The 13,222-nt window shown below is 33.0% G+C and overlaps 1 protein-coding gene across 1 annotated transcript; it reads left to right on the forward strand.

Annotated features, from left to right (window-relative positions):
- The first annotated feature begins 232 nt into the window (after positions 1-232).
- LOC137580043 (uncharacterized) lies at positions 233-9,957 on the forward strand. The gene is made up of 3 exons (XM_068293960.1): positions 233-257; positions 1,655-2,035; positions 9,551-9,957. The coding sequence occupies exons 1-3, from the start codon at positions 233-235 to the stop codon at positions 9,955-9,957; spliced, it is 813 nt and encodes a 270-aa protein (XP_068150061.1).
- Positions 9,958-13,222: the final 3,265 nt, after the last annotated feature.

The following is a 13,222-nucleotide window of genomic DNA, read 5'->3' on the forward strand; positions in this document are numbered from 1 at the left end:
TGTCCAAGCAGAGTCGTCCCCGTATTTATGGCATTTTCGATACAAATTTCTCGATGTCTCATTGATGAAAAGTGCAACAATTCGACTCGTGCTTGTCAAAAAAAATGTACGAACTAAATTTTTGTACGAACAAAGCAATCGCATGCTTTCGGGCTTTGCTCAAAAATTGAGTGGAAAACACTTTTATTTTTGCGACCGCACGAATCGGTCAACAGGTCTCTGGCATTTGCAAATGTTCGATGAGGGCGATGTGAGTTGTGAGTAAATTTTTGTGCCTTCGACTTGGCATATTTATACCCTTGCAAAAAGGGTATATTAATTTTGGTCAGAACTGTGCAACGCATAGAACGAAGCATCTCCAACCATACAAAGTATATATATTCTTGATCAGCACGACGATACGAGTTCAAATAGCCATGTCCGTCCGTCCGTCTGGATCAACGCAAACTCCTCCTAGACCGTAAGAGCTGAAATTTTGCACGTAGGCTTGTATATACTGCAGGGGTTGTATATCTCGGATTCAGCCGGATCGGACCACTATATCATATAGCTCCCATACAAACTCCAAAGTCACGAACAGTGACTTTTCTCAATAACTTCGTTATTTTCTGTGCTATTATTGTGGAACTTAATATTAGAGACTTTGTTACGCCTATAAACGACTGTGCCAAATTTGATCAAGATCGGATGACTATATCATATAGCTCCCATAGGAACGATCGGTCGAAAACAGTGACTTTTGTAAATAACTTCGTTACTTTTACCGCGATTGCTTTCAAATTAAACATTTGTTAGTATAGTATATCTGTTAATGACTGTGCCAAGTTTGATCAAGATCGGGTGACTATATCATATAGCTCCCATAGGAACGATCGGTGGAAAACAGTGACTTTGATCAATATCTTCGTTATTTCCTATGATTGTAGGCCATTCTTTCTCAAACATAAGCGTTCTTCCGCATTGATGGCTAATAGGTAAGGAAAGAGTTACCAAAAAAGTTGCAAGGGTATACAAACTTTGACGTGGTCAAAGTTAGCCCCGGCCCTCTGGTTTATTGCATATTTCAGGGGACAAAGTTCTCCACTGCCATCACTGTTATCAAATACATATATTCTATAAACTCTATATATAAGAGCTCTTCTTTTAAATTGTATTTCGATTCTTTCGTGTTTCGAAAGAGGATACATAATCTTACCAAATCTTACCTTAAAACTAAAAAATTGTAAACTACTTACAAAAAATTGAAATCAAATAGATCTATTGAAGCACATCTGAACGTTAGGAGCTTTCTGATTTATAGAGAGAAATACATTTTTTAAACAAGTTTTGCCCAATTATAGTATATGGAAAGGGGGATCTAAGCAAATCTAACTAAATCTGGTCAAAAGATGCTCACTTTAGTAATAGATGTCCCTGAAATGGTTAGAGAAGATTAATAAATACTGCATGGTGAAGGTTAAGTCAATGATTAGCCAAATTGGACTAGATTAGTGAAGTAAGTTAGTGTCTATAATTAGAACTATTATCTACTTTAGTTAGTTAGTGGGTCTAGAGGCCGCCCGTCTCTAGTCTCTAGCTCGGTTTGATGGTTCTAGCAATACCTGAAACTCTTTTTTTAACTCTTCTTTAATTTGGAATTACTTTTGTTCTACAGATGGCCTTGATTGTGAATGCGATCGCAGTAGCATCAGCATGGAAGGTGCCCCAATGGGTAAAGAAGTCTCTTCCGATGCCTTCGGCGACAGACTCTGCACGAGTTTCTGTCATCAACGGCGCAATACTCTGCCCGGGTGCAGTCCATGCCAGTTGATTGTTGCAAAAGTTATTGACGTGGATAAGAAGATGGCGTTGAAGGCCAGTGAAATGCAGAGCACAACTACACATGGTGCCAATGCGAGTGACTATCTAACAAAGGTCGAGCAGGCTCTGGCAAATGCCGTGGAGGCGGTGGCCGAGGAAACAACCGATACACCCGATTGGAACGAATTGTGCAAGGTGCTCTGCAAGACTGGCGATGGCGGGTCTTTGTGCAACTGTGATTTATCACCATTTTCCACCTAATCCTCCAACCGGGATTGGGTATTGGAAACGTGTTTAAATCACAACTCAAAAAAACAAAAATGAAGAAACACACAAAAAGTATAACACTTAAAAAAGCAATTATAATACAATTTGAATTTATTTCAACTTTTCGTTTTTTGTTTGCGTTTAAATGCTAGTGTTGTCATTATATTATTCAATGTTTGTTCATTGCAAAAGTGTTTTAGTTCAATTGTATTATACAACCAAAACAAGAAGAAGCAAAAAAAAAACACAAAAAAAAAGTAAAAATCTTATATAAATACATATAACTATGAAAAATCAAAAAACAAAAAGAAAAGAAAACCAAAAAAAAAAAAAACATCCCTATGCGAATCAATTAATTTGTAATTAATTTCAATTAAAAGACAAAAAAATATATAGTAATTTAAGCAAAATGAATATTCAAATGGTTAAACGAAAACAAGTTTCTGAGTTTTACAAAATTCTCAAATCAAAAATAACAGCAAAATCACTTAAGGGCTTCCAGTGCATTTTTCTCTGAGCCGAGTTAGTTCTCGGGTCTCAAGAATTTTGCCACAAACCCAAAGAGAAGGAAAATGAGAACTTTTCCAAAAACGAAATCAACCAATTAATATCAAAAATATACAACATATCGAAAACAATTATTTACAAAACAAAAAACATATAAACAAATTTTTGGTTTCCTTTTCTTTTCCTTTTTTCTCTCTTTAAGTTAATCCTTTTTGTGTTTTCGGTTTAGTGGAATCAGCATATCAATTTGACTAAAGGCAGAAGGAAAAATTGATTTGAAAAACACAAACAACAACAAAAAGAGAAATAATATATACCTATAAATAATATTTTTGTTTTAGTTCAAAGAAGACACGACAAGCATCAATTATGTAATAACAATTATATACATATAAATATTAACCAAGAGTTTAGTGGTGGTTAAATATATATATACATATATATATAAATATTGTATATCTGATAAATTTGGTCTATATACATAAAAACAAAACAAAACGTAAACACAGAAAAATGAGTTGCGATTGCAAATCAGGAAATTAACTCATTTAACCACAACCAAAATGGAAGGCATTAATTAAATAAGTGTATTTAACAATATCTAAATGTTTATATATAAACTCTATATATACATACATATATATAATAACTAACAAAAGAAAAAAACGAAACAATTTGTTTGGAAGACATTTTTCGCATTGCAAATGGAAGACAAAGCAAACATTTAAATGCATTAATTTCTTAATTAAATTGTGTTTTTGTCTGGAAGACACAAATAACAACAACAACAATAAGAACAAAAAGTGGAAGCAATCGGTAGGCTTAATAACCCGATTGATTTGAATATAAAAAACCTATATCTATATGAACTAAACCTATATTTAAAGGGCTAGCACACGTTGTTCGTGTCGATAATGAAAACGCGACGCTGTGACTGACAATAATTAAATATATATATGAACAATATAAACAATTTATGTGTGTGTACAATTTTTTTGAGGCATAACTAAAACAAAATCAATATTGTATTAGACAAAAACGAAAACCTTTTCAACAGAATATTCACTTGCACTTGTATACCTAGATGTTTGTAATTGCACCAAAAAACCATAAAAAGCAAATGAAAAAAATCAAAAAAAAAAAAAAAAAAAAAAAAAAGAAAGAAAGAAAGAAAAACTATTTAACACTAAATAATGATAATGAACATTAAATCAGAGCACATTCATTGATAATCCTAAACTAAATGCGGCTTCAATATGTATCCGGGTGTGTAGAATGTTAAATATCATATCAATATGTATGTATTATCAATATCTTATCTAAATAAAAACCCATATATATGTATATTCTAATGCACTTTATGTATATGTATACATATGTGTTAGGCGTTGCGTTTCTGCCATGAATACATACATACATACTAACTTACCAAAAACAAAAACAAACATAAAACACACGCACACTAAACCAATGGAAGACATTATCAAGGCTCAAAATAAACAAAAACAAAAATTCTATCGAATCTGTAAAACAAAAGAGAAACATCATCATCAATTACAACAAACGAATCAAAGTTGATTCAAAACCGTTTCGCATTTTATGTTGTTCGATACAAACAAAAGTATTCATAATAATAATAAATACCGAAAAGAATAAACAAATATAGCAAACAATATATATATATATACATACATATATATGAAAATCAAAACTATTATACATAAATATATATTTGAGAAACAACACAAGCTTACATAGAGAACTTAGTCGAAGAAAAGAGAAGAGAAATTTAAAGACAATTCCATATTTGAAGAGAATAACCACAAAAAAAGAAAACAAACAACAAAAAACTAAAAACGAATCAAAATCAAAATCAAAAAACCTGCACACAAAGCAAACATCAAAAACAAAATCCATAACATTCAAATAACAAAATAAATATGTATATTATGTGTTAAATGTTGTAAAGCCCCTAAAAAAAAAAACCAACTGTCTTTTATTTCTATTTAATACTATTAACCCAATCGGACATCATATATGTAAGCATTCCGATCTTAAGTCGATGAAATAATCAATAATGTCTATCGGTTTCATGTGTCGATAAAAATGGTCAGAAACAGATAGAAATACAATCGATTACAGTTATCGATAGAAATGTCAGTGTTGCACAGTACTGAGTTGTCCTATTACACAGCACTGTTTCCATTTTCATCAAGTAAACTGTATAAATACGGGGACGACTCACAGGTCTTCTCATTCAGTTGCTTTCCTCTGCTTGGACAACAACTGAATCAGTTTTTCCTTATTCTTAAAAAGGTTTAAATAATGCTTTATTAAAATTAACTTTTTAAATAAGGAAAACTTCTCGTATAATATTATGTTTATTTTAAAACTCAATTTCCTAAAAGGGAAGTTCCAACAGGTACTACCTTTGAATAACACCATTTTCCTTATTCATAAATTATAATTACAACGTCGCGTCTTTTAAAGCGATTGCGTTTTATTTTCCTTAATCTAAAATATCCAACCCACCTACAACTGCAATAGTAACTAACTAGCTATAATAAGTGTGGAGATTACATGTGGCTGTTACAACGATGCCACAAAAGGAACCTTCCATTAGTGGAAGTTTATAAGTTTCTCCATATGGATTGTCAAAAATAATACCCAGACAGTATTTCCATTTTTTTCTTATGTTGGCTTGGGCTGTATCAGTCATTCCAAGGAAAAGCTTTGCCAAATTCTACACCGCGTTTCGTTCTTCTTCTTTTTTGTCAACGTTTCAAACAGAGATGTGTTAGTGCAATTCAATTGACGAGACGAGACAAGGTGATCAATTAACTGAATAAGACTCAGTTCTTGCATAATATATCTACGTAGCGTCTATTCATTGTGTGAACAAAGCTTTTCCCCGACTAAAATTAATATAATGAGAGCTTTTTAATGTCCTTCAATTAGCACAGGTATAAGACACCGTTGTGTAGCCGCAACCATCGGACATGCACGACCATCGATATTACATATGCGATAACTCACAAGGTTTTTTGATTGACTTCTTTCTGCTGGGGTGACAACTGAATCAGTTTTCCTTATATTTCTATAAAATTCCCAATCCACGTTGTTAAATATTTATTTTCCTTTATTTAAAAACTCGTAAAACATTATTTTTCAAAAATAAAAGTTCCAATGTAACTTTGAGCATTGAACCTTTAACTGTGGCCATTACATGATGCGGTGACAGAGATATTACAAACGAAATTTCTTGAAAGCCTTCTGAATTGTCAGTAATTTTCTAACTAAATTGAAATGAAAAAGTATATCACTCTGAATGGGAGCAAATAAAACGAACAACCGACTTAATTCTCAGGGACGGTTAACACGATCATCCTACTGTGTCCAATCTATCCAGTCCAGTCTATTAATTTGTAATTTTGCTATTTCTCCGCAATTGTTGCTCTCTTTTGCCACACTTTGTTGCATTTATTTTATTTAAATGGAGTCGGAAAGTTAGGCTCTTGCATCAAGCCCTAATAACCCCTTATTTAATATGGCCATCATTTCATTTGGGTCAACAATACATACGTATTCTACGCGGAGTTTTATTTATTGTTAGTCAAAAGAATTATTGTTTCACCTTGGCGATTTATTGCTTTGTTTTATATATGTTTTAGCAAATATTGTTAAAGGTAATCATCAGTCCGTATCTGGTCTAAATGGCAGCACAAGTGGGTGACTTCTTTGCAGACGTCTAATCTGCATGCTGTTGTTCGGCAGTTTCAGTGCCAGTGCCTTATCATGGGTTTCTTGCCACCGGATCTCACACTTAATTGACGGTTTGTTAAGGTCTCTGTGGATGACTGTGGCGTAAGGTGTAGGAGCTTGTTTTAAAGTCGCTGCAGAATTTCAATGTTTGAGTTAAAACCTGTGCCCCAGAGAATGTTTTAATTTTTATTGGGAAGGCCGTGGCAACTGTCCTGCTCAGACTTTTGTTTGTCAAAGCCACAGTAAAGACTTCTTCTCGGACGACATGTTGAAAGGGTCAGCATGTGGTAGGACTAAAATCTTTTTAAGCATTATTAGTATCCGCACTTGTCCCATATACATATGTACTCATCTTAGGAACTTAGCGACTAAGCGAATGTGAAAAACAATTTTGTGAGAGAAAGATGACGAATTGTTCAAACATGGAACATGGAATGTCTGTCTCTTTTCAATCTACTCATACTACAAACGCTAATAGTTCCGAAAGTCTTGTAAATATATGTATGTTTTCAAAGCTTTCGCTTAAAACACCCGAGAAAACATTGCAAACAAAAGAGGAAAATGCCATTTAACTTTCTCAACCGCTCCCATAAAACGGGGAGCTAAAAGAGTGATCACTGCAGTCGGATTTTTCGAAAAGTCCGCCACATATGGACAGTGACTAAAAAAACTCAATTAGACAAAGTTGAGTATGTAATTTTAAGGGCATAATTTATCCCGGCTGTCGGACAAGTAATGTGCAATTTCAGTTTCGAATTTCACGTTAATACACTTATTAAAATGCCGTGGTGCTCCATATATTCCGATTTCACAGTCACATAGTCCATTTGACACTTTGTGCACTGACGTGTTATCAACCAGGAAAAAGTAAAGCCAAGTGATCTTATTGAAAGAGATCTGGTGGCCATTAATATTAATAACAAATAATAATTTAATAGGAAAATTGTCAATTGTTGATTCAACGCCGAAGAAGAACAATTTTTCACTAAGTGCTTTAATGACCACTAAGAGTCAGTCAGTTATAATGCTATTATTTTGTAGTTTAAGTAAAGGAAATGCGGCTGGGGGAATTCCTCAAAGACTATGTCTTCACGTCGTCGACTATAATGCCAGGTGATAAGAGTCTGGAAATATTCATATTACAGGATAATATGGTGGAAGGCTGCGAAATGGCCAAATCTAGAAAGCTTTGCCATCGGAATTAGAATCCCTGCTCATGTAAACCCCTTAATTATTACAGCTAGTTAGTTACTATTGCAGTTCCAGGTGGGTTGGAGACTTTAGAGTAAGAAAAAGAAAACATTCAATGGGAGGCTTAACAGTACAAGTAACATAGGTAGGATAAAATGGAAGAAGCGATCGAGTGCGTCAACAACCAGACATTTGGCCCATAAGACACTTCCAGTCCACACAAACAAGAGATAAGAACAGAAGTAACTGTATATATAACAGATGTAATCAAAATATTATAGTTAGTTAGTTACTATTGCAGTTCCAGGTGGGTTGGATACTGCACCAGTGGTAACTGGAAAATTGCTCATGATTCAGTTGTTGTCCAAGCAGAGTCGTCCCCGTATTTATGGCATTTTCGATACAAATTTCTCGATGTCTCATTGATGAAAAGTGCAACAATTCGACTCGTGCTTGTCAAAAAAAATGTACGAACTAAATTTTTGTACGAACAAAGCAATCGCATGCTTTCGGGCTTTGCTCAAAAATTGAGTGGAAAACACTTTTATTTTTGCGACCGCACGAATCGGTCAACAGGTCTCTGGCATTTGCAAATGTTCGATGAGGGCGATGTGAGTTGTGAGTAAATTTTTGTGCCTTCGACTTGGCATATTTATACCCTTGCAAAAAGGGTATATTAATTTTGGTCAGAACTGTGCAACGCATAGAACGAAGCATCTCCAACCATACAAAGTATATACATACATATATTCTTGATCAGCACGACGATACGAGTTCAAATAGCCATGTCCGTCCGTCCGTCTGGATCAACGCAAACTCCTTCTAGACCGTAAGAGCTGAAATTTTGCACGTAGGCTTGTATATACTGCAGGGGTTGTATATCTCGGATTCAGCCGGATCGGACCACTATATCATATAGCTCCCATACAAACTCCAAAGTCACGAACAGTGACTTTTCTCAATAACTTCGTTATTTTCTGTGCTATTATTGTGGAACTTAATATTAGAGACTTTGTTACGCCTATAAACGACTGTGCCAAATTTGATCAAGATCGGATGACTATATCATATAGCTCCCATAGGAACGATCGGTCGAAAACAGTGACTTTTGTAAATAACTTCGTTACTTTTACCGCGATTGCTTTCAAATTAAACATTTGTTAGTATAGTATATCTGTTAATGACTGTGCCAAGTTTGATCAAGATCGGGTGACTATATCATATAGCTCCCATAGGAACGATCGGTGGAAAACAGTGACTTTGATCAATATCTTCGTTATTTCCTATGATTGTAGGCCATTCTTTCTCAAACATAAGCGTTCTTCCGCATTGATGGCTAATAGGTAAGGAAAGAGTTACCAAAAAAGTTGCAAGGGTATACAAACTTTGACGTGGTCAAAGTTAGCCCCGGCCCTCTGGTTTATTGCATATTTCAGGGGACAAAGTTCTCCACTGCCATCACTGTTATCAAATACATATATTCTATAAACTCTATATATAAGAGCTCTTCTTTTAAATTGTATTTCGATTCTTTCGTGTTTCGAAAGAGGATACATAATCTTACCAAATCTTACCTTAAAACTAAAAAATTGTAAACTACTTACAAAAAATTGAAATCAAATAGATCTATTGAAGCACATCTGAACGTTAGGAGCTTTCTGATTTATAGAGAGAAATACATTTTTTAAACAAGTTTTGCCCAATTATAGTATATGGAAAGGGGGATCTAAGCAAATCTAACTAAATCTGGTCAAAAGATGCTCACTTTAGTAATAGATGTCCCTGAAATGGTTAGAGAAGATTAATAAATACTGCATGGTGAAGGTTAAGTCAATGATTAGCCAAATTGGACTAGATTAGTGAAGTAAGTTAGTGTCTATAATTAGAACTATTATCTACTTTAGTTAGTTAGTGGGTCTAGAGGCCGCCCGTCTCTAGTCTCTAGCTCGGTTTGATGGTTCTAGCAATACCTGAAACTCTTTTTTTAACTCTTCTTTAATTTGGAATTACTTTTGTTCTACAGATGGCCTTGATTGTGAATGCGATCGCAGTAGCATCAGCATGGAAGGTGCCCCAATGGGTAAAGAAGTCTCTTCCGATGCCTTCGGCGACAGACTCTGCACGAGTTTCTGTCATCAACGGCGCAATACTCTGCCCGGGTGCAGTCCATGCCAGTTGATTGTTGCAAAAGTTATTGACGTGGATAAGAAGATGGCGTTGAAGGCCAGTGAAATGCAGAGCACAACTACACATGGTGCCAATGCGAGTGACTATCTAACAAAGGTCGAGCAGGCTCTGGCAAATGCCGTGGAGGCGGTGGCCGAGGAAACAACCGATACACCCGATTGGAACGAATTGTGCAAGGTGCTCTGCAAGACTGGCGATGGCGGGTCTTTGTGCAACTGTGATTTATCACCATTTTCCACCTAATCCTCCAACCGGGATTGGGTATTGGAAACGTGTTTAAATCACAACTCAAAAAAACAAAAATGAAGAAACACACAAAAAGTATAACACTTAAAAAAGCAATTATAATACAATTTGAATTTATTTCAACTTTTCGTTTTTTGTTTGCGTTTAAATGCTAGTGTTGTCATTATATTATTCAATGTTTGTTCATTGCAAAAGTGTTTTAGTTCAATTGTATTATACAACCAAAACAAGAAGAAGCAAAAAAAAAACACAAAAAAAAAGTAAAAATCTTATATAAATACATATAACTATGAAAAATCAAAAAACAAAAAGAAAAGAAAAGAAAAGAAAAAAAAACATCCCTATGCGAATCAATTAATTTGTAATTAATTTCAATTAAAAGAGAAAAAAATATATAGTAATTTAAGCAAAATGAATATTCAAATGGTTAAACGAAAACAAGTTTCTGAGTTTTACAAAATTCTCAAATCAAAAATAACAGCAAAATCACTTAAGGGCTTCCAGTGCATTTTTCTCTGAGCCGAGTTAGTTCTCGGGTCTCAAGAATTTTGCCACAAACCCCCCCAAAAAAAAAAAAAAAAAAAAGAGAAGGAAAATGAGAACTTTTCCAAAAACGAAATCAACCAATTAATATCAAAAATATACAACATATCGAAAACAATTATTTACAAAACAAAAAACATATAAACAAATTTTTGGTTTCCTTTTCTTTTCCTTTTTTCTCTCTTTAAGTTAATCCTTTTTGTGTTTTCGGTTTAGTGGAATCAGCATATCAATTTGACTAAAGGCAGAAGGAAAAATTGATTTGAAAAACACAAACAACAACAAAAAGAGAAATAATATATACCTATAAATAATATTTTTGTTTTAGTTCAAAGAAGACACGACAAGCATCAATTATGTAATAACAATTATATACATATAAATATTAACCAAGAGTTTAGTGGTGGTTAAATATATATATACATATATATATAAATATTGTATATCTGATAAATTTGGTCTATATACATAAAAACAAAACAAAACAAAACGTAAACACAGAAAAATGAGTTGCGATTGCAAATCAGGAAATTAACTCATTTAACCACAACCAAAATGGAAGGCATTAATTAAATAAGTGTATTTAACAATATCTAAATGTTTATATATAAACTCTATATATACATACATATATATAATAACTAACAAAAGAAAAAAACGAAACAATTTGTTTGGAAGACATTTTTCGCATTGCAAATGGAAGACAAAGCAAACATTTAAATGCATTAATTTCTTAATTAAATTGTGTTTTTGTCTGGAAGACACAAATAACAACAACAACAATAAGAACAATAAGAACAAAAAGTGGAAGCAATCGGTAGGCTTAATAACCCGATTGATTTGAATATAAAAAACCTATATCTATATGAACTAAACCTATATTTAAAGGGCTAGCACACGTTGTTCGTGTCGATAATGAAAACGCGACGCTGTGACTGACAATAATTAAATATATATATGAACAATATAAACAATTTATGTGTGTGTACAATTTTTTGAGGCATAACTAAAACAAAATCAATATTGTATTAGACAAAAACGAAAACCTTTTCAACAGAATATTCACTTGCACTTGTATACCTAGATGTTTGTAATTGCACCAAAAAACCATAAAAAGCAAATGAAAAAAATCAAAAAAAAAAAAAAAAAAGAAAGAAAGAAAGAAAGAAAAAAACTATTTAACACTAAATAATGATAATAAACATTAAATCAGAGCACATTCATTGATAATCCTAAACTAAATGCGGCTTCAATATGTATCCGGGTGTGTAGAATGTTAAATATCATATCAATATGTATGTATTATCAATATCTTATCTAAATAAAAACCCATATATATGTATATTCTAATGCACTTTATGTATATGTATATGTGTTAGGCGTTGCGTTTCTGCCATGAATACATACATACATACTAACTTACCAAAAACAAAAACAAACATAAAACACACGCACACTAAACCAATGGAAGACATTATCAAGGCTCAAAATAAACAAAAACAAAAATTCTATCGAATCTGTAAAACAAAAGAGAAACATCATCATCAATTACAACAAACGAATCAAAGTTGATTCAAAACCGTTTCGCATTTTATGTTGTTCGATACAAACAAAAGTATTCATAATAATAATAAATACCGAAAAGAATAAACAAATATAGCAAACAATATATATATATATACATACATATATATGAAAATCAAAACTATTATACATAAATATATATTTGAGAAACAACACAAGCTTACATAGAGAACTTAGTCGAAGAAAAGAGAAGAGAAATTTAAAGACAATTCCATATTTGAAGAGAATAACCACAAAAAAAAGAAAACAAACAACAAAAAACTAAAAACGAATCAAAATCAAAATCAAAAAACCTGCACACAAAGCAAACATCAAAAACAAAATCCATAACATTCAAATAACAAAATAAATATGTATATTATGTGTTAAATGTTGTAAAGCCCCTCTAAAAAAAAACCAACTGTCTTTTATTTCTATTTAATACTATTAACCCAATCGGACATCATATATGTAAGCATTCCGATCTTAAGTCGATGAAATAATCAATAATGTCTATCGGTTTCATGTGTCGATAAAAATGGTCAGAAACAGATAGAAATACAATCGATTACAGTTATCGATAGAAATGTCAGTGTTGCACAGTACTGAGTTGTCCTATTACACAGCACTGTTTCCATTTTCATCAAGTAAACTGTATAAATACGGGGACGACTCACAGGTCTTCTCATTCAGTTGCTTTCCTCTGCTTGGACAACAACTGAATCAGTTTTTCCTTATTCTTAAAAAGGTTTAAATAATGCTTTATTAAAATTAACTTTTTAAATAAGGAAAACTTCTCGTATAATATTATGTTTATTTTAAAACTCAATTTCCTAAAAGGGAAGTTCCAACAGGTACTACCTTTGAATAACACCATTTTCCTTATTCATAAATTATAATTACAACGTCGCGTCTTTTAAAGCGATTGCGTTTTATTTTCCTTAATCTAAAATATCCAACCCACCTACAACTGCAATAGTAACTAACTAGCTATAATAAGTGTGGAGATTACATGTGGCTGTTACAACGATGCCACAAAAGGAACCTTCCATTAGTGGAAGTTTATAAGTTTCTCCATATGGATTGTCAAAAATAATACCCAGACAGTATTTCCATTTTTTTCTTATGTTGGCTTGGGCTGTATCAGTCATTCCAA

Source organism: Drosophila tropicalis, unplaced genomic scaffold, assembly GCF_018151085.1.
Source record: "Drosophila tropicalis isolate 14030-0801.00 unplaced genomic scaffold, ASM1815108v1 contig_805, whole genome shotgun sequence".
Lineage (NCBI taxonomy): Eukaryota > Metazoa > Arthropoda > Insecta > Diptera > Drosophilidae > Drosophila > Drosophila tropicalis.